Source organism: Phyllostomus discolor, chromosome 7 (assembly GCF_004126475.2).
Source record: "Phyllostomus discolor isolate MPI-MPIP mPhyDis1 chromosome 7, mPhyDis1.pri.v3, whole genome shotgun sequence".
In the NCBI taxonomy this organism is placed as follows: domain Eukaryota; kingdom Metazoa; phylum Chordata; class Mammalia; order Chiroptera; family Phyllostomidae; genus Phyllostomus; species Phyllostomus discolor.
In genome coordinates, this window is record NC_040909.2 from 36,648,629 (window position 1) to 36,676,024 (window position 27,396).

The 27,396-nt window shown below is 52.1% G+C and overlaps 1 protein-coding gene across 1 annotated transcript in view; it reads left to right on the plus strand.

The window, feature by feature from the left end:
• Nucleotides 1-1,763: 1,763 nt before the first annotated feature.
• Nucleotides 1,764-27,396, plus strand: part of SPSB4 (splA/ryanodine receptor domain and SOCS box containing 4) — a 70,154-nt gene continuing 44,521 nt past the window's right edge. The window contains exons 1-2 of the mRNA XM_028518433.2: nt 1,764-2,367; nt 15,610-16,459. Of these exons, the coding sequence (XP_028374234.1) occupies nt 15,766-16,459 (694 nt within the window). The 5' untranslated portion in view covers nt 1,764-2,367; nt 15,610-15,765. The remainder of the gene's footprint in view (nt 2,368-15,609; nt 16,460-27,396) is intronic.

Consider the following 27,396-nt stretch of genomic DNA (forward strand, 5'->3'; position numbering starts at 1 on the left):
CAGCAGGACTGGGTTGGGTCCAGGAAGGGGAACTATTATCTTGACAGTCTTCTTTAAACCCCTCTTTGCTTCTGATCTTCTTCCCTCAGATTTTCTTTCCTTGCTCCCCAACCACGTCCATTGACCCCACAGTAGCTTGTTGGGTGGGTGCTCCAGGAGCTCAGTGAGAGGAGTGAGGAAAGACTGCTGTGGAGATCCCTGGAAAGAGAGTAAGTGTGAGGGAGGTCTGAACTGCCCCCCAGGGCAGTTCAACTGCATTTGCTCAACATCTGTTCTCGGCTGGGTACAGGGGATCCAGAGATGTATAAAGTACAGATACTTGCCCTCCTAGGGGTTCACAGTATTAGGAAGGAGCCAGATGTACAAATGCAATGACAAAACAGTAAAATAATTGCAAAAGATACTTGATCAAAACACCCTTTTTTCACCCCACCACAACTGCCCCAATTCTTGAGGCATCATCATCTTTGCTTGGGCTATCAGTAGCTTCCAAGCTGGCTTCCTCCATCCATCCACTCTGATGCTGAGAGATCTTTCTAGAATGTAAATCTGATAATGCCACTATCTTGGTTAAAGGCTTCCCCAAAGGATCTTGGAAAAAAGCTAAACTCTTGGGGTGACCACCAAGCCCCTAGCCACTGTCTACACCTCCAGCTTCATCTCACCACCTTCTGCTTGAGTCATACCACAGGCTCTGTGCTGTGGTAGGTAACCCAAGTGACCACCCTGTCCCCCTGTCTCAGGAGCTGATTTCTGTAGCCACCTCCACTAGGAAGCATTCCCAGATTGCCCTTCCCAGTCTGGGAAAAGAGCCCCACAGCCTCCATCAAAGTATTTCCCTCAGCGAATTGGATTGTCTTTACTTGTCTGTGTCCGGGATGAAATGGGACCTCTGTATCTAGGCTTTTTGGTGCTTGGCCCAGAGAGGGCTGGCGGTGATAGAGGTGGGGCCGGGGAATCAGACCAACTGACTGTGGAATGGAACTGAAGTCAAGTCTAGGAGCACAGACAAGGGCCTCCAGAATAGGAACTTTCAATTTCCCCAGGGAAGCACGGACGCTGGAAGCACCCTTTTGGCCTCCACTCGGACCACGCCTTCTTCCTTATCGCTCAGCTCCAACTCGCTAAGCAGCGGCTCACCACGGGCGCTGGTAACCGGCACCGAAGAGACCTGTTTCCCTTCACTTCGGGTGGGCCAGAAGGCCCTGTGAAGCAAGTGCAGTGTGAAATTGGACCTCAAGAGATTAGTTGGAGCTTGATCTTTAAAAATAAAGTGTGGATATGAGTCTAAGTAAGAGGATATTAAGCCATCCTCTTTTCCCTCGCTACTATTTCGCACGTGCTTTGAGTAAAGACACCAAAGCTTCGGAACGGCTTTGGGTGTCTCCTCCCTCCTCAGGGATACCCACCCTGGTGTCCCAGGCGCACTTGAATGAATGGGGGAGGGCCCGCGCTCATGAATGAGTGCGTGAGTGAGGGAGCAGGGGAGCGGGAGGGTGAATGGCGACCGCGCCACCGACTCTGCAAAGGGGAGCAGGCGCGGGCTCCAGTTCCCTCTCTCGCCAGCTGGTGGCCTCGGGAAGGTGGCGGCGCCAGCGGCGGCCGGAGCTGCTGGGACGGGCCGGGACGGGGCGCGGGATGGTGGGGGAAGGGGCGTTCCCGGCGGCCGCGCCTTCCGCGGCTATTGGATTAGTGGCCTTCAGGGATGAGCTCAGCCGGATCGGCTTTCAGCTGCAGCCTCCGGGCAGCCCGGGAAGGCGGGGAGCGGGCGGCGGAGGAGGGGGAGGTGGTGGCGGCTGCAGCATCCAGTGCTGGCCGCGGCGGCCGGCGCTCCCCGTGCACAAAGGCGCCCAACCCCTGGGGAGGGCGATGAGCGCACCGCAGCCCCGGCCCGGGCCCCAGCTGCAGCCACCGCTGCCTGCGCTAATGGCGCGGGGGAAGACACCGGGCGTGCCAAGGGTCGGCGGCCGAGGCGCGGCCCGCGAGCCCTGAGCTCTGGACTAGCTGCCCTCGGTGTCGGGAGTGGAGCCTCGAAACGGCTACAGCAAGGGCCTCTGCGCGTCCCGGGGATCCGCGCAGGAGGGTGCTTCCCCACTCCTACCCAACCTCTCGCACCTTCCCGCTGCTCCCAAGCGCCAACTTCCCCAAGAACGCTCCAACTCCAGGCCACCCTGCCGGGCAGAGGGGGCGCTGCTGCTGGGCACCAGCCGTGAGGACGAACCCCCTGGCTTCAGGCAGCGAGCCTGCATCTTCTGGGTAGATCGGGCGCCCCTGAGTGGGCGGAGGCGGCAGACGCCTCTCCCCAGAGTCCAGGACCTGCCAGTGCTGGAGATTCCTCCTGGGCAGGCGCTCGCCCTTTCTTTTATGGTGAGTATACTCTAGCTTCTGGCGAGGGGCGCCCTGAGGCGCGCGGGAGCCAGGAGCCGAGATCTGGCTGTGCGGACACTGTGCGGGCCGGCACACGCCACAGCTGGCGCTCGTGGCTTGGGTCCCGTCCGGGTCCCTGAGCATTCCTCTCTGCCGGCTGTAGCAGTTGGACCTGGGTGGTTTGCGCGCAGCTTTGGGGACGTTTGGGACCGGCCCATGGAACCTTAGGTTCGAAGCCTGCTACTTCTCTTAGTAGTGGAGACGACACACACAAAAAATTGCTCTCTCCTCGACCCCCACCCCCCACCGTCACCCTGCCTTAGTTTGGGTCCAAGATCCTTCGTTCCCTGGTTGGGTGGTGACCTTGGGCAAGTTGCCAGACCTCGATTTCCTCACTGTAGGAGGGGATGATACTGGTACCGGCTCTTAGGGGTATTGGCAGGATGTATGCTTGTAGCGTGTGTAGACCTGTGCCTGGCACGTAGGAGCACTCAATCAAGTGTTAACTAGCATTACCATTAGCGGTGTGAGCCCAAGCGTGCCGTCCAACTTTCTGGAGCTGAAGCATCTCCCTCGTCTATGTAATGGGGACCGTAAGTTGTGGGGGCCTGTTCATCGGGGTTGGGGGATTCGGAGCGGTGGAAGTTAAGCGCCAGTGCTCACGCAGTAGGCGCTGGCGAAGTGGTGGCTGTCACTCCCCCCCCCCTTTTTTTTTATTGACGCTGGGGTGATTGGGATAGTGTGCCCTGTTCCCGGCCAGTTCCTGGCTTTGCTTGGAGACAAACTTGGCCATGCTCAGGATGGGAGGGGGTCGCGGGCTCCTGGAGTCAAGGGCAGGGGATTGGGGGTTGGGGTCTGGGAAGGAGGGAGGAGGCCAGAGACTGGAGCGCGGCAAACCTGTCGGTCCGGGTAGCACAGAACGCGCCACGGGCTCCAAGCCAGAAGGGAACGGAGGGCCCAGAACCTGTCCCTAGCGGGAGAAGCCGGGGCGGGGCGTCGGGGAGCGGGGTGGCAGCTCCCACCTCCGGGCTGTCGGAGCGTGGATCTAGCGCTGCTGCAGGCTGGAAGAGGAGGGCGCTTCTGTGCCGCTTTCACCAGGAGGTGGAGGGCTCTCAGCTCCGGAGTCAGGCTTGAGTTCAAATTCTGTCTCCACCACCCGCCCGCGGTGTGACCTTGGACAAAGTACTCTGATCTCTCCCAGCTCATTTTCCTCATTTTTCCCCATCCCCCTCCTGGGGAAGGCTGGGAGGGGGTTGATGAAAGTAGGAATTCTCTCGTCTCTAGGAATCTTTGCCCCCATCCTCCCCACACGCCGCCCCCCACTCCTCAATCTGATGAGCCTAAATCAGGAAGACTTGACATGTTATGCCTAAACCTGGAATAAACACTATTAAAGGGAGAATGCAGTATCTGCCCACCCTCTTCCCTGCTGGTCTCGGCACCCGGCACCCTCGAAAGAGGAGATCAGGGCACTAGATTTTCGCACCTTTGGTGCCTCTACCCTCCAAACAAATCCTGCAGCTTGTCACTCAGGCTGATGAGGAATCCCTCCTCACCCCCAAATCCTTCATTTATTTTAAGTCCTGCTGATTAGTGGCGTTCTTAGACAGACAAAGTGTCAGTGGCATGGTACAAACATGCTTTCCACAAGAGCATAGCCCTCTGATTGATTCCTTTTTTAAAACTTCCTTAAAAAGTGGTAATAAATGACATTTAAGCTACCTTTGGCAAACATCAAACAAAATTCAACTTGCAGGTCATTCCACTCCAATATCTCTCCAGTTTGTGTTACTGTTTTATTTCAAAGGCGGATGCAGGAGGATGGAGGGCTGCTGTGGAGGCTGCCCGGCCCACTTGGGTCTGGGACAAGGATCAGTGAGTGTTGGCCAGGCAAGGGGAGGTGGGAGGGCTCCCAGGACGTCAAGGTATGTGGTGCCCAGGGAGTCCGGTGTGACTGGTCTGCAGGGGGCCATGCTGGGAGATTGGGCACGGGAGAAATAAACCAGAGCAGGTTTTCGGGACTTCTCTGTGCTAAGCTAAGTGGTGCAACTTCTCCCTGGAGAAGCCACCTAGAGAGTTGAAAGAGAAGATTAGTGGGCAGGTTGGTTGGATTTACCCCTTAGTGGTGGGGAAGGTGGGTTGGGAGCTGTAGACTGGGACCCCGGAGACTTGTGAGGAGACCATTGGGGTCATCCAGGCAAGGGAAGTTGAAGACATTGAGTGAGGGAGACTGAGAGATGGGGGATCCATGGCAGAAACAGGGGTGTGCAGAGAGGAACCTGGCCTGCCACAGAGGGAAGAGGCTGAGGGTCAGCCCTGGGTGTGTGGATTCTGAGGTGCCGGTGGGTGCCTCCAAGTCTGACATCAGGAGAGGATGTGTGTGCCTACAGGGGGAGGCTTGTGGCAGAAAGAAGCCAGCTGGCTTTACAAGGTCATTTGAAGGAGCCCTAGTCTGGGGTGGCCAGAGGCTTCTAGGTAGGTGGTTTGGTGCAGAGGAGAGAAGGCAGGGCTAGAGATCAAGTTCAGGAGAATCTGCAAGGGCTGGAAATGCCAGTCTTAAGAGAAGACACATGGAAAGAGAGAGCTCTGAGCAGAGATTGAAGATGTGACCTAAAAGTCATCCCACTTGTGGGACAGGCAAGGGGGGCCCTGCAGCCAGAAGGCAATGGGAAACTGCTGTGAGCCCTACATTTTCGTGTGCTGGTGTGTCCGGAGGGAGAGAGCTGCTCCAAAGTCACGCACCTGACTCTGCTTTCTCCAGGAAAAAGTGAGGCTTAATCCACTTAGCTGGGCCTACAGAGACATCTCACCTGTCAGCCACACACTGTGAGATATGCAAGACACACAGATTCCTGGGGCCTAGTGGTTCCCTCCCACCTGGCGCTGCCTCCCTCTGGGTCTCCCTGTCTCCCCACTTCCTCACCATCCTCTCTTCCGCTCTAGTTTTCCCCCAGAGTCTCAAAAATGATCCCAGAGACCCTACAGGCTTAACTGAGGAACCTTCAGAAATCCCAGCAGGTTCCCATTATGATATCCTAGATCAAGTCTGAGGCTGAATAGGTTCACTTTTCTTTCAGGCATCCCAGGTTTTCAGACAAGCAGTTATACCAACTGGACAAAGTTCAGCTTGGGAGATGAATTTGTTTTCTTCATAGGGTCTTCCCAAGAGGATCCCATTATGCATCACCCCCAGACCCCCCACCCCCACCATCCCCTTACCTCCAGCTTTGCTCCAGCCCAAGCCATGCTGGGCCTCACAGAGGCCAGCTGTCCTGTACATGTGCCTGGGACAGCCCTCTGGGCATGGGGCGGCTGCAGCGTTGACCAGGCCTGCCAGGAAGGTGTGTCTCTTTCAAATGACCTTGCAGAGCACACTGGCCAGCAAACCTCCTTCATCCCATCCCCTGCTCTTGTTGGCTGACAGCCTGAGCTTCTGCCTTGGGGGCTTCTGGCTCAGTCAGGCGTGGGAGGATTCCCATGGAAACCCCAGAAGGAGGAGGGGCTGGGGAAGCCTCATTGATTCACGCTCCAGAAAGACGGGCGGGCGACGATTTCACCTGGAACTGGACAGATGGCTCTCTCTGTAAGCTCTCTTGGGAAGAAAGGGTTTGCCGGCCAGTTGCAGTGTGAGCTCTGTGCTTGTGTATAAAGGAGAAAAGCTAACGGACGCCTATGAATAAAACCCGGGGCGTTCTTTAGTTCATTCATCATTGGCAGGTGCATTCTGAATGAGCATCTTTAAAAAAAAACAAGCCTTGTACTTAATATTCATACTAAGAAAATCTTTAAATATCCCATTTGAAGCAGTCCATGTAGGTCTCATTGTCTCTGTACAAATAAATGTAAAGGGATGAAAAGTGAGGAATGAGGACCCAGCTCCCGATGGAGTGCTTTCTAAGGCAGCAGCTTGCTCTATTCGTTTGTTCGTGCTTGTGCAGTGGGTAATCATTCATCCACCACTTCCTCTCAACCAGAGCCTTGCAGAGTCCTAGGGACTCCAGTGAAGAGACCCAGTCTTGCTCTTGTCCCCCAGCTGGTGGGAAGGAGACAGCTAAGAAGACGTCATGGCCCCTTGCAATGTCTGTGGTGGGGACAGTATAGGGTCTCTGAGAGCAGAGGAAGGGGTGGGGAGTCCCAGATTTGTGTTTGTGGGGTTTGCAGGGGAGAGAAGGGACCGTGGCGGCAGCCTGTCAGCACAGGGATATGGGGGCCTGTGTATGGCTGTAGGGAAATTCAGGCAGGTGGGTGGAGAGACAGTGAAGGGGTTCATGGATGACGATGGGCCAGGAAGCATAGGGGAGCATTTCGAGAGTGTTTAAGGTTAGGAGTCTGCACTTGATCCTGAAAGCTACAGAAAGGCTGTGGAGGAGCTTAGGCAGGGAGCATGATTAGACTGGCTTCGAGTTTGACAAGTGCTGTAGTATGTATTTGAAAGCAGTATGCAGTCTGTTAAAGGAATTCAAGTGCCTTCAGACTACACTGCTTTTTACAGTCCTTGTCATTATTCAGACCTGTAACTGGGTCTGACCCCTTTGGTACCAGCTCTCCCTAGAGGGAAATGATAGGGTCCTTGACTTTGCTGTAGCCTCTGATCCCAGAGAGGCATCGTTCTGTTGCTTAAAAGAGAGAAAGAAATTCACACCCACCCATGACCCCAGCAAGTCTGAAGCCAAAGACGGCACTGAGGGGAGTGCATTTCACCCCATCTTTACCAGTTCCTGCAGCAGCCATGTTGCCTGGCAAACCCCCTGCCTGGGCGAGCCCAGCAGACAGGCCTCCAAGAATGGAATTTCGAGTCCTGGGCCTCTGAAGACGGAGTGTCCCAGTTTGCAAACCGCTGAGCCTCCTTAACCGGTATATCAACGCTTTTCATGGCTGCTCATTTCCGTGTTGAATTGCAACACTTGCCAGGGTCCTGAGAAGGGCAGTTGGCAATCTGACTTTTTGTTTTCTTGCTCTGCCATCATTAAAGTCCAAGTATGACCTAAGACATTGAGTTTGGTTTGCAAGGGGATGTGATGGAGGCTCCCTTAGGCTTTGCTCAGTATGCCCTGTGCTTACTGGGCTGTGAAATAATGTTCTCCCTATCAGGAGGTTAACTCTTGTACCTGCCGTGTGCCTGGCCCTGTGCCACGTGCTGTGGGGGAGACAAAAAGAGAAATGTGACAAGCATCTACTCCCTCTGGCTGGAGAGAGGGGCAGAGATTGAGCCTGACTCAGCCACTCCTATGTCCCTAGCTCTCAGCAGCACAGAGCCTGGCACATGGCAGGCATTCACTAAGTGTTTGTCAAACAAACCAATGAGGACTGGAGGCAGGAAGGGTGCACAGCAGCATCTGACAAAGGGGCAGCCTGGGCACAGCTGAGAGTCAGCTGCTCAGAGGCTGTGGCCATGTTCATGGCAGAACTGGGCCTTGGGTTGCCACCTCCTGACTCCAGGCCTGGCCCTTTTCCTGCTGCATCCACTAAAGAGAGCATAAAATGAGACTTCCCTAAAGCCCAGCGTCTCCTCTCCACACCTACAAGTGTGCTGTGCCCTGCCTTTAAAGCACTGTGCCTATGTCTGAGTGAGGGGAGCAAGGAAGCCAGATAAAAGCCTCTGGTCCTCAGAGGAATACCCCTCAGGGTAGAAAAATGCAGATAAGCAGAAACAGAAAGTCCTGGCTGGCTTTGGGTGGACAGAGGTGTGGGGCAGGCAGCTAGAGGCCCAGTGGAACTGGGCAGGCTTCCTGGAAAAGGTGGAGCTCTCAGGCAGAAGTGGGGAGGGGAGGAAGGATGGACACAGGGCCCTATACACCTAGACAAAGACATGAAGACTGACCTGTGACCCCAGCTTAGGAGTTGGGACTCCGCATTTGTGGATTCCTGTCTTCCAATTCCAGCCTTGACCCTGTCTTTAGCTGGTCATTCTGTTTCTTGATTCTGATCCTGTTGCCCTTGATGGTTATTCTGTAGCTGAATCCTAGTGCACCCTCATGGTTGTTTCTTTAGGGTGCATTCACATGGACAAATGGCAATGTTGGAGTACATACACAGTTTAAAGCAGCACTCAACACTCCCCAGGTTCCTCTTGGGTGCCCTGGTACCATTCCAGACTTTACAGATGTCTACCCTGGTCCTTGCAAAGGCAGGTGAGGTTAGCACAGGGTTAGCAGCACTGTTCAGTGAGTCTCAGAGAGCATGAATCCTTGCTCAGGGTCCAATGGACAGGCAGGAATTCAAATCCGCCCTTCCTTATATTGTGATGTCACTAGTTTTCCTTAGTGCGTGGCCATTCATGAACACTCCGTTCTGGGCTCTGTTTTGGGGGGTGGGGGGAACAGCAAAGGGGCTGCCTGTTACACGTCCACCTTGCCACATCCCCAGTGTGGGCAGCCTTTAGGATCCTCGCCTGCTGCTGCTGATGGCAAGACTTTGAGGCCCTGAGACTGCAGCCAGGAGGGAGAGCACCTTGCCCTCAATGACCCAGCACGGGTCTCCTCTGAAGCTGCCATTTGGCTGTGGCTTTCAAACACTTTTAAGTTGTCTCTCCAACAACAACAAAGGTGGCACAGTTGTGGACATTTCCCTTAGAAATGTCCTGGGTGGGCGTCATGACAAGGTTCTGTTCTGAAAAGCTTGGGGGCAGATGGTAAAGCACAGGCTTGTCCCACTGTGGCCCTGTGGTCCTTCCCCGTCCTTCTGATTACTGGGAACCTCTCATTGGGAGCCTCTTCTTTTGAATAAAGGGGCTCAGACCTCCTAGTTCCTGTGAAGCAGATATCATGCAGCCTCGCACAGAGTGAGTGCATAATTTAAGGTTAGTGATGGAGAAAGTGGAGGCAGTGGGGACTTTGGGTTCAGGCTACTGAGGGTGGGATCAGCCCTGCTGGCTTTCAGCTAGGTGACTTTGGTCAAAATGCTTCCTCTTGGAGCCTAGTCTCCTGGCCTGTTAGAGTGAGCGCAGAGAAGCATTTAAGTGAATTGCCAAAGTGGCAGATCCCAACACCACCCCCTCCCAGGCAGATGCCCTGGGGCAGTCTGTGCAAACTTCCAGAGAGGACCCTGGGTGAGAGTGTTGGTTCTACTGATCTAATCCCCTCTACACGCTCTGTACCTCCTGGATGTTATCTTGCTTATTTCTTATAACCTGGTTGAAGTTCAAGGGCTGGATGAAGCCCTTTGTATTAAATACCCCACCTCCTCCTCCCTTTCTTCTCTTCTCCCTCTTTCTTCTCCCCTCCCTCTCCCTCCACAGTAATGGTAGCGTACTGGACGCCATGCCTTGCTTGTCTGACCTCATCGACCTGTTGGATCTTCCATATCAGTACATTCTTTTCTCCAGCTGCATAGTTTTCTATCATATGGATTTACCATAATTTCTAGTCTTATCATTTGCAGTCTTTAATGCAATAAAAGCAGGACTTCTTGCAAAAGAAGTTCTTGCATATATATGATAGTTGATACATACACATGTATTACAAATTACATATTATACAATACATACATGATATATTACATATATATGTAGTTTGCCCATTTGAGAGCATATCTGAATAAATACCAGAAGTGGACTTGCTAGGTCAAAGGGTATGTGCATTTGTAATTCTTAGAGATGATGCTAATTTGCCATTTGCTGAAGTTTCACCATTTAACCTTCATTTAGCTATGTAGGAACCTATCTGCTTCTCCTAGAAGATGTTATTCAACGTTCTGATCTTCACTAATCTGATATGCCAAAATGGCATTTCACTGTAGTTCTAACTAGTTTCTCTTATTGGGTTGGCAAAAGGTCCATTATGTTTTTTTCCCATACAATGGCTCTAGTAGTGCTTAGTTGTCTTTAACTTCATTTGAAACAATTTTGTTAGGCTGTGTTGTGACAGCTGTCATATCAGCGTCATATCATTTACAAAAATAACTTGTCAAAATTGATGAATTTTTGTGCAACCATTTTAATATTGAAGATGGAAGAAGATATGCAACATTTTTGGTATATTATGCTTTATTCAAGAAAGCTAAAAATGCAATTGAGATGCAAAAAAATATTTGTGCAGTGTATGGAGACGGTGCTGTGACTGATGGAACATGTCAAAAGTGGTTTGCCAAGTTTCTTGTACTGTTGACATTCTGGCCAAATAATTTTTTATTTTTTATTTGGCCTTTGCTGTGAGGCTGTCTTATGCATTGGAAGATGCTTAGCAGCACCCCTGGCCTCTACCCACTGGAAGCCAATAACAGGAGATAGCCGACATACTCAAAATATCCAAATCAATAAAGTTATTGGTGAAAATTAAAAATGTGTCTTTTATTATAAAGAAAAAAGGTAATGGACTTTTGGGCCAACCCTGTATTATGCATTTGGTGGACAGATCATCTTTTCAAAGGATCCGTTTGGTTTTCTGTGTGAGCTGTGTTCTTTCCCACTTTGTATTCGTGTTGGTCTTACTCCTTCATGGGAGTTTGTCGCATTTATGATTTGTGTTACACATATCTCCTCGTTTTAAAACAGCTCTAACAACTTTTATGAGTGTTTTTTGCTATGCCATTTGGTTGTTTCTCATTTTCATTTCATATTTAACATATTTGGGTCTCTTGCTCCTCTCTTTTAAATGATTAGATTAAGTGGTTTATGTGTTGTATTACCTTTTAGTCATGAAGTCATACATTAAGCATATTTAGTAATATATGAAAGTGTTAATTATTAAATTTTACATGAGATAACCTGAATAAAGGCCCATGATGCCAATTTTAAAAAAGAAAATTCACTAATATTTTGTAGACAAAAAAAGGAATAAAATGAAACACATCCAAATACTAACAATGTTTCTATCTGGTTAATGAGATAGAAGGTGATTTTAAGTTTTTATACATGTTTTGTATTATCTAAAATTTAGAAATTAATGTTTTAAATTAATAGACTATTTTTTAGAATAGTTTTTGATTTATAGAAAAACTAAGCAGACAATACAGAGAGTTCCATATACTCACACCCAGTTTCCCCTATTATGGTACATTTATCAAAACTAATGAACCAATATTGATTGTTGTTGTTAACTAAAGACCACACTTCATTCAGATTTCCTTAGTTTTTTACTTAATGTCCTTCTCGTGTTCCCAGCCCTTATCCAGGACACCACATTACATTTGGTAGTCATGTCTCCTTGGGTTCCTCTTGGCTGCGATAGCTTCTCAGAGGTCTTTAATGGCTATGACAGTTTGGAGGAGTGCTGTTGAGGTACTCTGATGGAATTTGTCCTATGTGTTTCTTCTGGTTAGACTTAGGGGCTTGGAGGAGGAGGACCATAGAGGGAATGAGTTATCTCATTGTATCATATCAAGGGAATATACTATCAACATGATGATTAATATGATAATATAATAAAAACAACATGGTAATATAGACTACATGATTGGATTAGATGGCTTATATGTTTTCTTGGTTTGGTTTTTGTGGCATTTTTCCCCCAAAACACCAGTGCTCAGATTTTTTTGATTAGTTCTATTATTTTTCTAATTTATTACACTTAATTCATGTATTTCCATTCTTTCTGATTTACTAGTATAACAGTTATGATTTCCTTCGAGTACCATTTTAGTGGGATCCCACAGATTCTAATATATGGAATATTTCTTATTATTCTTATTTTCTGGGTATTATTCACTTTTTATATAGACTTTTTAAAAATCTTGGTTGTTTAAAAGAGAGTTTATTTTTATTTATTTTTAGTCATTTCACTGTTTATACCATAGTCACATTTGAATTGGAAAAACTGCTCCGTGACAGACAGGACTGAGATCTGTCATGCCAAGAAAAATAAGTGAAGGTTTTCATAAAGCTTGAGGAGAGAAGTACCGCAGCAGCACAAGGATGGGTGGCTGCAGCAATCTGACAGCAGCACCAAGGTGTGCGAGTGGGTAGGAATGGAGGGTGCCCCAGCAGGTCGGCCAGCTCATGCTGGCCCGAGACCACTGCTGGTTCCTGAGGGGAATCTCCCATTATGCTTGGTAAGCCAGTCACTTGTAACTCAGATGTAAACAGAGTAGGGTAACCAAAAGAAAGTTTTTGAAAAGGTTCGAGTGGTAGGGTTTTGTGACTAGAACTCTATGTTATCAGTTACTGTATTATTTCAGCTTTTTTGCTGAGGTATTATTTGTGGCCTAATCTACAGTCAATTTTTTGGAATATATGTCAATTAAAATTATCTTTTAATTATGCAGTTTTGGTTTTCCTCTCTTTACCTAAGTTGGTCCTTGAATCTGTCATGAACTAAGAGAGGGGAATCAAAATCACCTGCCTCCACTGGGAACCTCCCTGTCCTTCCTTGTGCCTCTCGTAGCTTGTGCTCAGAATGAGGGTGCTGTTGTTTGGTGTGTTAGACCTGCGACTACGGGTCTTATTCTTTATTACCATAAAGTGTTCTTTGTCTCAGCTAAAACCATGTACCCTGAATGCAGCTTTACTTGACTCTATGAAACCAATAGTGCCTGCTTAATTTGAGGTAACATTTACCTGGTATATATATATGCCCTTCCTTTATTTTCAAAATTGTTGAATCACTTTGCTTTGGGGATGCCTCTTGTAGGAAGCACATTGCCGGGGGCTTTGTCTTACTCTCCAGTTTTAGAATCCTTTCTTTTTAGAAGTATTTCTGTGGCCATTCATGGACACAGCTAGTATTTTAGTCTTAGTTTTCCTATCATATTTTATGTCTTTGTCTTTTTGCTTCCATTGCTTTTTAAAACAAAATCTTTCATGTTACAGTCTGTTTTGTGTTGTGTTCCCTCTGACAACTGGAAAATTTGTATTTTCAGTTCTCCTGGAGGTACCCTTTGGAACTATGTAAAATGCATTAATCTTTTTTTCTTCTTTAAGACTGCACTAGTTGTCTCCCTTCTGAAATAAATGATCATTAGCTTAACAATTTGGTCAATATTTTTATATGCTTTATGACAGCCTTTTTTCTGGTGAGATTTTTGGTTTGTCATATTTTTTTCTGTTCTTTTCCTTCTTTATTTCTCCTCTAGCATCTTTGACTACATTGCATGCTGGTCGCTCTTTGAAAGAGGCGAGGCTTCTCAGTCAGCATTTGGTAGGGGACGCGTGTAGAGGAGGTTCACAGAAGTATTCTAGGAGAGCAGCATCGCTCCCAGGCTCCTGGGAATTTTGTCCCCAGGACTGTGGCAGTGATTTCTTCTGGCTTCTACCCAGATAGCAGACACCTGCAGCTACAGCCTTCTTTCTCCCAGTTCAGGTCCTTCTCCTGCTCTGCCTCACCAACACACTGCTCCCTACAAAGATGGCTGGCCTATGGCTTTCTTTGTTAGCCTTGTCCTCCTCTTTCCTCCCCTTGCCCCCTGCCTCCCACTCCCCTTCCCGTGGAGACTGCACCCCATCCCTCAGATGGTTAACTTAGGTTCATGTCCATGTTTCAGGGTGATCTGGATGTCACAGGCAACTCCCACTGCCAGACCACATACCCTGTTTCATTGTTTTTTTTTCCCTTCAGGAAGTGCCAGCTAATAGAGATCTGCCAGCTTTACTGAGCTTTGCAGCCACAGGTGTCTTCTGTAGGTGCTTGCTCACATCCCATTTGATCTTCACAGCTTTTGGCACCCTCCCCTTATAAATTGTGGTTCAGGTTACAAATGTGTTCCAGTTTTGCTGAAGATAGAATTTCTCCTTTATTTTGGGTGATTTGGGATATAAAAAGGCATAACTTTATTCTGCTATCTTAGAACTGTCTAGCATTGTGAATTTTCCTTTTTATGTTTTCTGGTATTCCTCCAGGTTAAACATTAGCCAGAGCTCTCTGGATGGAGCTGGCATGAGCCGAAGCTGGGGTCTCACCATAGAAAGGAAAGAAAATGTGAACTGAGAATAAAATAGGGAGGTTGAAAAGAGAAAATCACAGCATCCCCACCCGTGCTGTGTGGCAGCGGGGTTCCCTTCTCTCCACCTGCACTTCCGCTGGGAGTGTGCCACCATTTGGGAGGGTGGCCATGGCCAGGCTGAGCAGGGGATGGAAAACGCCCGTCTCCTGGTCTTCTCAGGAAATTGTTCCGGGCCCAGCAACACTCAGGCCAGGGTGGGGAGGGCACAGCCTCTGTTCTGGATGGGCTTCAGGGCTCCATCTCAGCCTACCCTAGGGCCCATCCAAGCACCCTGGCTCTGGCTGGTCTCCTAGTGAGAGTGGCCGAGTCCTCCTCCCTGAAAAATTGGGATCCTGCCTCAGAGGCGGTTTCCAGAGTTAAGGTGTTTTATATGCCCATGGAAAGAGCTTGCCCCCAAGAAGGGAAAGGTTTTACTTGGGATGTCCAGAGGATACAGCCAGAGAGGAACACCTGCCCTCAGAGTCTCAGGCTGGCCCTTTATATTATTGTCTCAGATTCCCACGTCACCCGGAGGGAGCCACTTTACCTCCACTTTACAGATGAGGAAACTGGAGTCTCAGAGGGGCTGAGACCAAGAGACCTTCCTGTGGACACACAGCTAAGAGATGGAGAGAGGGGTTGGGATGCAGTTCTGTTTGGTTTCAGAGCCTGGGCACCAGCTGGCTTATCCCCCTGCTTCCTGCTCACCACCCACGGAGACCCCACCCCATCCTTAGACGGTGGCCCTGAGTCCTCACCCAGGACCCTGGGTGACCGTGCTGGATCCTCTCTCTGCATCTGCCTTCTCAACCCTGGCTGTACCTTAGATGGCATTTAAGCTTCCCAGGGCAGCCAAGGACAGGAAACAACAGTTCCACATCCTACACATTTTAGGCAACTGTGCCCTCTTGGCCTTGGCTCAGGGCTTGTCCTCTGGAATCAAGTGCATCTGGGTTCCTCTCCAGGCTCCATGATCTTGGACAAGTCACTTAACTTCTCTAGCTTCAGTCCATTTTTCTAGAATGAAATGACCTGTGATTGCTCTTAGTATGGAACATGGACTCTGACACCAGTGGGCGTGGTTCGAATCCTGGCTCAGCGGCTTATTAGCTGTAGGACTTTGGTTAATTACTTACTTTCTTCTCTTTTAGTTTTCTCATCTATAAAATGAGAATAATGAGTATGTCTTATAGGGAGGTTTAAGGATGAAATGAGCTAATAAATGCAAATAATTTAGAATAGCATCTGGCATGTGGCAAGTTCTAGGTAAGTGCCAGATATTATTATATTAATTAGTTATTATTAATGCATGGTAAGCACTCAGCCAAAGCATGGCATAGATGGCCGTCGATGTTGCTGCTATAACCTGTCCCCTTTGCTTCCTTCTAGGAGCTTGGGTCCCTGCCCCAGCCCCGTAGAGGCTGTGGAGGCACACCGTCCGGAAGCCTGGTTCCCAGGCCCCTGGCCCATTCCCGACTGCAGGGAGTGGCGCTTCCCACGAGGTAGCGGTGGCCTGCAGCAGCGGCCCCCTCCTGGCAGTGAACCATGGGCCAGAAGCTCTCGGGGAGCCTCAAGTCGGTGGAGGTTCGAGAGCCTGCGCTACGGCCGGCCAAGCGGGAGCTGCGGGGCACAGAGCCGGGGCGGCCGGCGCGGCTGGACCAGCTGCTGGACATGCCTGCGGCGGGGCTGGCTGTGCAGCTGCGGCACGCCTGGAACCCCGAGGACCGATCGCTCAATGTCTTCGTCAAGGATGATGACCGGCTCACCTTCCACCGGCACCCAGTGGCCCAGAGCACTGACGGCATCCGCGGCAAAGTGGGCCACGCCCGCGGCCTACACGCCTGGCAGATCCACTGGCCGGCTCGACAGCGGGGCACCCACGCGGTCGTGGGCGTGGCCACGGCTCGGGCACCCCTGCACTCTGTCGGCTACACAGCGCTGGTGGGCAGTGATGCCGAGTCATGGGGCTGGGACCTGGGCCGCAGTCGCCTCTACCATGATGGCAAGAACCGGCCCGGAGTGGCCTACCCAGCCTTCCTGGGGCCTGATGAGGCCTTCGCACTGCCAGACTCCCTGCTTGTGGTGCTGGACATGGACGAGGGGACGCTTAGCTTCGTTGTAGACGGCCAATACCTAGGCGTGGCCTTTCGTGGTCTCAAGGGCAAGAAGCTGTACCCGGTGGTGAGTGCTGTGTGGGGCCACTGTGAAGTCACCATGCGCTACATCAACGGCCTTGACCGTAAGTGCACCGGCTGGGTGGGGAGTGGGGGGTTCCAGAGTCTGCCTGTCCCTAGGGTTGTTGGGGGAGAGAGGTCAGAGGCACGTGAGGCCCCGCCCTTCATCAGCACTTGGGATAACCCTGCCATGTGTAGAGCGTGACTAGAAGGTGGACTCTGGAGCCAGGCTCTTGGGTTTGACTCCTCTGCTGGCTTAGTGATCTTGGGCCATGCCTCAGTTTCCTTACTGAAAGTGTAGCACAATGTTAGTAATTTTGGTCAGGGTTCTGTTGAATATCAAATAAGATAATAATATATGTGGAGTGACTGGAACAGCGGCTGGGCACCTAGTGGGGGCTCCAAGTGTTGACGCTAATTTTGAATTGTTGGGTCTGTATGAGAGTTATGCAAAATGATGTGTCCTGAGTGCCCAGCCTCCTGCTCACAGCAGAAGCAGAGTGGCAAGTAGCAGGCACAGTCCCTGTTTTGAATGCCATGCACTCAAATTACTGATAAATAACAAATAATGATAACAACAGCTATCATTTATTGACTACCTACTATATGCAGAGCTGAACACCCAAACTCCAGCTCATCCTGGTGAACTGTCTATTAAAGGGGCAGCTGCCCCTCTAGGGGAATGAGAGCTGCAAGTTGTGGAATCATCTGGTTTTTCCAAGAGGACCCAGAAACCTAGATTTTGTGTGAACTATCCCAATTTTAGTGGGATGTCTGGATCCCTCACAGACCTGGTGACCAGGCGAACCTGTGTGCTGAGACAAGCAACTCCAACAGCACTCTCTTAAAACAGCATTGCCAGAGTTACTTGCCAGAACTGATCACTGGACTGGACAGATGGACTTGGCGAGCAGCTCTCAAGTCTGGTGCGCTGTATATGGTGGTGTGCCTTTGGTAAATCAATCACTCTAATGCCTTATGACTCATTTTACTTGTCTGTCAGTTGGGACAACATCAGGTCCCTTTCATAGCTACTGTGTGATCCCGTGTAGTGGCACCAGTGACATGGTAGCTGGGATTAAAGGCTGATGTTGATACCCTGTGGGAGCTACCTAAGACAATGAACAGTTGTGCCCCCAAGGTGGGCTTCCTCTTGGGTATTAATCTGTGGCTTAGTTTTCAGGTACAAAGCTAAGCTGTTAATAGGGTTGCAGCCAGTGGCTCTTCCATGCATGATAGGATTAGGAGAAATCAACCATGGTGTCCTCCTTGGTATGCTGCTTAGGGTGGGGGTCTGGGTGAGAAAAGACCATTGGATTTGGGGCATTTTGAGCTCTTTGATCCTTCAGTTGACTAAAGACTTGATGAGACTGAAATTTGTGGTGTTCCATCCTCCCCACTGGTGGTGATTTTTGTCAGGTTGGCTGAAGCTGGATTGCCCAGCCAGGACTCCAGGGGAGTCCAGGATGTCATGTGATACAAGCCTGTGGCACCTTCCCTTCGGTGACGGGATTGACTTGTCTGCTATGGCACTGGCCTGTTGCCCAGACAGGAATAATGTTCTCTATCTCAGGCAGGGTACATCTTCAGGAAGGGGGAGCCCAGCCTCTGCGCTTCCAAAGGCCTATGATCGGTGGGACACGCCCTGACAACAGGGTGGGCCAGAACACAGGTTGCGGGGAGTCTGACAGGGGCCTACACCCGCTGACCGGGGCTGAAGTCCACCAGTGGGTGCCTTGGCTCCAGAAAGGGCTGGCCCTAGGGAGCGTCTGGGCAGGAAAGGTGACCCAAGGTCGTGTTCTGTGCATGCGGGGAGCTCTGAACCACATTCATTGTGGAAAGACGGCAGGTCCCCAAACTCAGACCCTACTGGGATGTGGCCTCAGTTAGACAGGCTCAAGAACAGAGGGCTGGAGCTGCCCTCTGGGGTTGCTTCCCCACAGGATCGTGGAGGCAGGTCTCTGCCCAGGGCCCCTCGCAGGCCCCAGCACTCTGCAGGAGGCCATGGACAATGACCGCCTCCTCTCTCCGAACCTCATGGTTCTCCCTCGTAAAATGTGCATGATGGAGCACAGAGCAGACCCACAGAAGCTGGTGCTCATTTCTTTGATTAACTAGGTGAGCTGGGCTGCCAGGTCCTGGGTTCACCTAGGGATTAAAACACAAACAGCTTTAGTAGAGGCTTCTCTTCTAATGTGATTAAAGTAAGTTAATGGATACCATTTTCTCCATTTTTGAATTTTTATGACTGTAAAAGCAAGACTTAGAAAGTGCTAACCGCATATAACTCTGGAGCATGTGCGTTGAAGGCGAGAGCTCCTGGAAGTGCTCCTTCCTTTGCAAATGTGTTTCTTCAGCTCTGCCATGAGGTGAAACAGTGCTTCATCTTGGGTTCACTGTAAAGAGCTGCAAGGCGCCCAGGGGCTCTGCCTCCTGAAGGAGCTGCGAAACGTGCAACCAAGGCCAGGCCAATGGACAGGCTAGAGGGCCAAAATCATAACAACCGCGATAACTAACATAGCAACAGCAAAAACTAACAGAGGGCTCAGTCTGTGCTGGGTTCTATTCTAAGCACTTTACAAATTCTAACTCACTTAGTCCTTGTGACAACTCTTTGAGCTAATGCTTGTGTTGTCACCTTTATTTTACAATGAAGAATGGAGGCACAGAGAACTTGAGCAAGTTGCTCAAGGTCACACAGCTAGTAACTGGGGGAACCAGGTTTCACAGTTGGCAGACTGGTGCAAAGGGCCCCCTGTGGAGATGTCTGCAGACAAGGCAGGAGGACAATGGACAGAAGAGGCTGCTTCCCCTGGCCAGGTGCAGCAAAGGGGGGGACGCTTCCCTTCAGCCGAGAGGCCCTGAGACGCTGTCCGTTTTTCCTCCTCCCACTGGTTTCATCTCAAGCCCTCACAGCTCGTGGCTCCGCACAGGACTCCTCAGGGCGTTCCGGAGAGCTGGTTGCATAAAGCCATTCCTGGCAGTAGCTGTGAGTCAGCCATGCTTTGATTGCTAACGGAATCATGTCACTGAAAATGTCCCAACTGCTGTAAGGATTCGGCCCCTGGGGTGGGCCTGGCCTTTGGAATCAGTTCTGGGCTGGTTTCAGGATCGCTCCTGGGCTCAAGCTCCTGGCTCCTCCTCCATGCTGGCTGCCAGGAGGGCTAACAGACTGGCTTTGTCTCCCGTCTTGGAGTTCTTGGGTGGTGAGTGGTATGTGAGTGACACAGGAAGGGGAAAGGAGCCAAAGACAGAGAAAAGCAGGCACGGCATCCCCAGCAGCTTTGATTTGGGAGTCATAAGAATTATATATTTTTAAAGATACCACCCATGTTTCATGCCTTGGACCAAGTGTTGTACTCATTTTATTCTTTTTTGTTGTTGTTCACATAATAAACCTCGAGGCAATGTGACTATTATTACCCCCATTTTATGAAAAAGGAAACTGATTCTTAGAAGGTGAAGAGTTTGCTGAAAGCCACACAGCCAGCAGGTAGCAGAGCTGGACCTAAACCCAGGTCATAACCACCCCTGTGCCCTGCCCCTTCGGCCTGGGCCAGCTCTGCCTCCGTGCTGCCCACCCAGCAGGGCCCGATTCCACAGAGCAGGTGTCCTGGGCTGGCTTTCTGGGGGGTGGAGAGTGGGAACCGTAGGCTCTCAGGCCAAACTGGCGGAGCGGGCATGTCTGCCCAAATCAAGTCGGGGAAATTGTATTTCCAGACGTAGTTCCTAGATGGTTTAATTGATCTGCCAACAACTATTTATTGGTGCAATGGCTCAGCAGAAGAGTCTGGCAGCCAGCCAGGTTTTCTGGTATTGATGAAGGCCAGAGGGAGTTTTCCACCAAGATGACTGCAAGGACGCCCTCCCCTTGCCAGGGCTGTCTCCCAGTCTGTGCTGAACTCACGACCTTCTTGCTCATCTCCCATATTTCTCCTGGGTGGCGTGGCCCCTGCAGCCTTGCTGACATCTGGACTCTGCTCCCCGTCCCTCCTGACCGGGTCCAGGCCAGGTCTCCCCTTCACGCCCCCACCCTATCATTCAGCCCTGACTCCAGTTTCCCGCCAGCCCTCAGCCCAGGGCTGTGTCCCCTGCATCCTCGGTTCAGCACTGATTTCTCCCCTGCCCACCCCATTCACTCACTTTCACGGCGGGGGTCTGCCTTCTTTCCCCAGATGGATATGAAGTTCCTCAGGGCACAGAGGGGGACTCAGGAGGCACAGGTGGGGAAGTGGACACAGAAGGATTTAAAAATAGGATGCATTTTCTTCTTAAAGGTAAACTGCACATGGGCAGCAAATTCAAACGCTACCAAAAGGAGCCCAGTGAAGCGCCACCGCCCACCGCTCCCCAGCTCCTCTCCCTGCTGGCAGCCACCCCTGGCAGTCTCCCGTGTGTCCTTGCGGAATTTTATGACAGAGGTTTACACAAATGTGACCACACTGCAAACATTGCTCTGCATCTCATTTTTCCCCCTTACTCTGTCCTGGTGATTGTTTAATATGATTAACATAGAGCTGCCTTGTTCTTCATTAGCAACTACATGGGTTTGCATGGCATGGCTGTGTCATAATAGTGATAGAAATTTACTTTGCCATCAGGCATCAGGTTTGTGGATAATATATACAAAGTGACTGGGCTAGTGCCTATACAGAGTAGATACTAAAACATGTGGGTTTAAAATTGGTCAGTTACGACATATACAGCTCCCATAGATTGCTACAATTACTTCGTGTTATTAAATGTGGAAATAGTTTTTGTTACTAAATTTGAGTCCAAGGGATTTCACACCAGGGAATATGTTGGCTTGGAAGATTTTTGACTCTTTTCTCTTTAATATACATGATGGAAATGCCACCTGAGGTTCAACGGCCACTGTGAATTTGTTACAAACGAGCTGATCATGTTTAGCCTTTACTATGAGCAGTTTCAAGGGTTTCCACCTAAACAAATGCCTGGCTCAAGTGTCTTGTAGCTCCCAGCGGTGACTTGCCTGGTGAGCATGTCAGCAAGGATGTCCACATGGGCAGCATCCCCGCCAGCTGTGCCCACATGTAGAGTTAGTGGAGGTGAGCTGCTGAGGTGGTGAGCAGGAGGTCAGCGTCCGCCTCTGAACAGATGTTACTAGGCCTGGCCGTGCACGAGCTGCTACCTTTGGGAGAAAGGGAACGAGGAAAGGTGGCCAGTGTCCACTTCTCAGGATCTGACAGAAGGGTGAGGGCAGCCCCAGGCACTGGGGCTGGAGCAGATGCCATTCAGCAGCGGGTGCCAGACCCCATTTACAGGTGGGAGCCGAATGGGCCAGGAAGCTGGGAAGACTTGTGCAAAGTCACCTGCTAATTTAATCCCAGGACTCTGACCCCTCTTGAAAACACACCTTGCCAGAAATGAGAGTGAGAATTCAATGCAGTTTATGGGTCTGCCTTGAAGAACCCTGATGCCCGCGAGGGCAGACATCGGGTTCAGGAGGAGAGTCCTGCATGTGGGTGGAGGGGCCTGAACGGCTTCCCAGGGAGCGGCCTCGGAGCTTGGGCAGGATTCAGATAGGTGTGTGTGGCCCCGGCCCCACATCCACCCAAGAAGACCCTCCTTGGCCTCTCAGTGCCTCCTCCCACATGCCGAGACCCTGGCGCTACGCTGGCTCAGACCGTGGAGCAACGGGGTTCAGCACATCAGAGACCAGAGACAGCTGGTCTCTCCACTTACTGCCCGGACTTCCTGGGCCTAAGTTTCCTGACTTCTCACACCTATAAAGTGGGCCTTCCCCATAGACTTGTCAGAAGCCAGTGCTTCTCACACCTTAATGTGCCTTCAGGTCAGCTGGGGGGTCTTGTTAGTGCAGATTCTGACTCAGTAGAGCTGGGTGGGGCCCCAGATTCTGCAGTTCTGACAGGTCCTGGTTGGTGCTCACGATGCTGCCCGCTGAAGGTGGGGCAGAGGACAAGGCCTCCATGTACCCGGGGCGTGCCCCAGCCCCACTGCCCACCCACCTAACACCACTCCGATCCTGCAGCCACGTTAATCTGCTTATTCTTCCACGCCGTGGTCTGTGCCGACCTCTTTACTGCAACTGGACGGCCTCCCCTGTCCCAGCGAGGCCCCAGGTTGCCTGGCCTGGCTCTGCCCACCACCTCTCCAGGCCGGCAGGGAGGGCGACTCCTGTGCCTTCTGCACCCCCTCCCTTTCCTGTCCAGCCCACTGCCCTCTTGTTCCTGTCCTCCCCGCCTGCCACGTGACTCAGTTTACGTGTCCTGGAACCCAAGTTCTCACAGTTGCCAGCAAGGTCAACACAAGTAAATCCTCACTATTATCCATGAATTTCCCACGAGGGCCACTTTGTTTGGGAAGGGATTACCGCAAATAGAAATAGCTCTTCATGAATCAGTCATTGATTGAGCGTTTACAAAAGGCCAGACACCATGCAGCCTGCTCAGGCCTCAGCTTACTCAAACCTCCACAGGTGAGGAGCAGGTCCTGGCCTCCCAATTCACAGGCAAGGGGACTGAGGCCAAGGGGGATGAAGAGGCCGTTCACAGCACATGCTTGGGAGGCAGCCACCTCCAGCGCCAGTGCCCACGTCTCTGACTGCCCCGCCACACGGGGCACAGTGAGCAGGTACCGAAGCTGGTGCAGGCAGGCCCACTTCAAACACCCTCAAATACAGAAGGGCCAAGTGCACACCCTCTCACCCCTGCCCACCGGAACCGGTGCCAACGCTGAGTAGGTGCTGCTTGGGGAAGCCATGACGAGAGCCAGCAGCTCTCCAGGAGGGCGTTTTAAACGGCCGGGAGAGCAAAGAGCCTGCTAGGCCGGCAGCAGCATTGGTTGCCTGGGGCCAGAAAGCCGGCGGATCCCCCCAGCCTGGTCCCGTGGTTGAGGCGAGGGGGCGGTTAGCATGAGTTACGGCCTAGCCCAGACACTAATAAGGCTGCGTGTCTGCGGCCCGCCGTAATTCAAGCTAAGGCTGAGCCGTTTAATAGCCCTTCTTCATCAGATCTTCCAGGACTCGGTGCCTCCTTAATGATTTATTTGCTTGGGATGAAATTAAGCCGAGACAGCCTGAGCTTGGAAAATACTGCCGTGCTGGCTTCCCACTTTTTATCTTTGCTGGAGGCCGCTTCTATAAATAGAGCCGCCAGCCCCCCTTTGTGACCCGACTGCTGGGAGCTCCAGTGGACACAGGCTTTCCCCACATTGGCCTCTGGGACCACACTTGATGGGGCACCTGCTGCCCCCCATCCGTCCCCCCCCCCCAAGGTCAGTGACGGCGTCGGGGTGCAGCGAGGGACCAGAGCTGTCAGCACAGACATCGCCGTCCGGGCTTACGGTTGTTTCAGCGGAAGCATTTGAGTTCATCCACTTGGAGCCACAGCCGAGTTCCAGATCTCGCCTTGTTTATGGATGTTTCCTCCTCAAAATGCGTCTCCCGCGGACGTTCCGGGGCTGAGCCAACGTGCCTCTGGTGTTTAGCTACGTGGGTGATGGCTCTGCCTGATGTCTGGGCCTCACGAGGAGGGACAGGTGGGGTCCTGTTCTTGTCCCCCAGGGTAGCTGCCCCTGGAGCGAGGGGCCAGAGTCATGGCGGGGGGGCCACTCACGGCACTCGCCCAGAGACCAAGCGCCACGAATGGGGATGGGATGCTTGACTGGGGCTCCTCTGGAAGTCTGGAGCCCAGAAGACCCAAGTTGCCCCAGGAAAGGGGTGAGTGTAAGCTTGCTTGAGGACTGGGTGGGCCCAGGAGCGGGGGTGTGCTCAGGCAACCCTCCGCTGCCTCAGCGCACGTCTGTCTCAGGGACGCCCTGCTCAGCTGTTCCTGATACCGCCCGTGTTTTGTCTGTTCCCTCATAATGTGGGCGCCCCTAGGCATTAGCTCATTGAGGCCCTGACCCCACTCCTGCACCCTGAAAGCTTCCAGCTCACTGTTAGCTGGCATGGCCTTGTTTTAAAGTCCTGAGGGTTGCTGATGGGCCCAGCGCTTCTCCGTGCGGGCAGAGGTTCCCACAGGTGCTCTGATTGGTGGCCTCTGGGTTGGACCCCACCTGCTGGTTCCCTTAGCTATAGGGAGACCTGAAGCTGGTCACTCAGCACACCTGTCTGCATATCAGCATCCCTCAGGGAGAGTGTGAAAAACACAGATTTTTGCTGTGCCCACGTGTTGAGTCGCTGGTGTGCTTGTGTGTGTGTGTGTTTGTTACATGCTTCCCAGGTGACCCCATCTTCAGCCCAGCCCTGGCCGGAAGTCAGCTGTTGGGCATGCCTGGGGGAGGCTGCCAGGCTGGGTGGGTGCAGGGTCATGTGGAGAGGGGGTACGGGTGGGTGAGCAGCGACATCCCTGATTCCCAGGAACGCTTGTACGGAAGCACAGCGCCAGGCATCACGGGGCAGGGCCACCGGTCTTGACTGGGTGAGGCCTGGGGGACCTGGAGACCGTGCGTGCAGCTCCAGTGCCAAGGAGACTGACTTTTGGTCCCCGAGGGCCCCAGTATTGGGGTTGGGTGCCTTAACCCCTCGTTTCCTCCTGGGAACTCCCAGGGGGCCTCACGACTGGCTTATGAGTGTCGAGGAAGCAGTGCCCACAGTGTGTCCCTCGGCCAGGGCTCTGGGAGGTGTGTGTTCCCGCACGTCCACTTCTGCACCCTCTGTTGAGGTGGCGTGGGTAGGTAGTCAGGAGTCCTCCCGGCTGGCTGCCTCTCTCCCCTTCAGCGGGCGCTGGACCTTCGTCCCCTTTGCTCTTGTGTCCCACCCAGCACCTGGCACTCAGCAAGCTCTCGGTCAGTGTGGATTGTGACTGAATGGGTGGAAAACTCCAGTCCACAGAGCGTGATGACAAAGCACCGCACACTCGGGTGGAAGGCAGGGCCCAGGTGCAGCACCCTCTTCCTGCAGCCTCGGCACAAACAGAAAGTGTTCACAAGCTTCTCATGAAGCTTCAGGGAAGGCACTCCGGAGACTTTCCAGTTAGCTCGGAGTAGTGCCTTGAAATCAGTCGCACCGTGCCCACAGCCACTAATTTGATCTACATGTAAAGAAGCCATTGCTTTTTCCGCAACCACACACCATCCTGTGTAGGCCAGTCTGCCCACTGGGGCGGGAAGGGTCAGTGAGGTCAGCCATGCATCCCTCACGTGGCGTCTGGGGGCCTGTGCTGTGCCGGCCGGGCCAGGAGCTGGGCTGCAGTGGTGAGCGGGACAGGCCCAGTTTCCCTCCCTGGAGCCCGACATTGGCTGGGGAACCACAGTCACACTAGGGGCAGCTTTTCATCAGTCAGCCAGTCACTCAGCGGCTGTTTTTCTGGTCCTCTCCTATGTGCCAGGCACTGGGGATACTGTGACGACCATTCAGGGCGAGAGATAGACAACAACGGAAAAAACCCAAACAAATGCTATGGTCAATTTAGATACAGTTCAGTGTAATTTAAGAGAACAAAACTGGAGGAAATGATGGGGTGGGGGAGTGTCTTCAAGCTGTTGCCTTGGCCCCCTTTCTGGGGAGGGGACATGTGAGTGAGACCTACGTGATGAGGCAAGGCAGCCACGGAAGGACCTGGAAGCAGAGTGAGTCAGTGAGAGCCAGCCTGGGAGTCTGGGGCCAGCAGGGCAGCCAGCAGGGCTGGAGGGGGTGCCCGGGACAGTGAGGGCCGTGGGGCTTAGGGGTCAGCAGGGGCTGCACACGGCCCTGCGGGCTGCGGCACTGCCTTCTACTCGTCACATTCAGCCACTGCGCTGTTTTAGAAAGAGTCGCAAACTACCTTATTTTAAAGAAGCAATATTTGAAGTTTCTTTTCCACTGGTACATATCTCCTGGTTTTGCAAAACGACATGTTGTTGGGACTGTGGTGAGGGTGGCCTTTAACGGAGGTGGATATCGCCATTTCCAGTTTGCAGATGGATTGACTGAGGCCCCGAGAGTTTGGGGGCCTCGCCCAGGTCACACTGTGAGTGGGAGAGCTGATTTGAGCCCCATCTTTTGTCTCCAAGCCTTGTCACTGTCCCATGACATGGCAGAGCCCTAATGCTCTGATGGGCCTCTGCTGGCCTGGATGCTCGTCACCTCCAGGCCAGGTAAGCTGCCCAGGAGGGACATGGTGGGTGGCGGGCTGCGGCCTTCCTTGGCTTTTAAAGGTGTTTTGTCGAAATGGGTTTTCAGATATGTGTGAGTTGCAAAAGCATTCTCTACCTGAACTAATTCAATTTACCTAGAGTCTGATTGGGGGTAGAAAATGGGCAGATGGGATAAGTCCTTGAAAGAGCACTGGCCCCGGGGCTGGGAAGCCTGGCTCAGCCCAGTCCAGCACGGCCACCCCCGGCATGGCCTTGGCTGAGCCGCCCTCCGTCTCTGTGCCTCTGTTTCTCCATCCAAGGAAGGAGGGAACTGGGCAAAGTGAACACGAAGGGTCTTCCTTATTCATTGGTATCAAATGTTGATAAACTGCACACCTGATTTTTTGGAATGACAACTACTTTAGTCTGCTGTGCTGTCCAATACAATAGCCTCTAGCCACTTGTAGTTATTTACATTTAAGTTGAAATTAACTAAAAGTAAGTTAAAAATTCAGTTCTTCAGTTGCACCAGCCACAGTCAAGTGCTCCACAGCCACAGGTCCCCAGCTTGAGCGGGGTGGGTGCAGGAAGAATCTCCAGCGTGGATGCCCTGGAAACTCACAGCATGTCAGAGTCCCTGGGCGGGGAGGGCCCAGAGGGGCAGTGACAGGAGGTGTGCCAGGAAGTCGGAGGAGGAGGGGCAGCAGGGTTCAGAACCCTGCTCTGGGAGAGGCAGCCTCAGTGGTGGAGACAGCAGCCCAGGCCGCCCCAGTGCAGGCCGGGAGCAGTAACACCCTTGCCAGGTCCCCAGGGGAGGCCCTGAGCCCACTGGGCCTGCATCGCCTCCTGTGAAAGGGGAGGGCTAAGAGACAGGACAGTTGTGCAGACGGACTGAAATCAGACCTGTGGGAGCCCTTTGTACACGGTCGGCCCGGACAGTCGCGCTGCGGTTGTTCCTTTT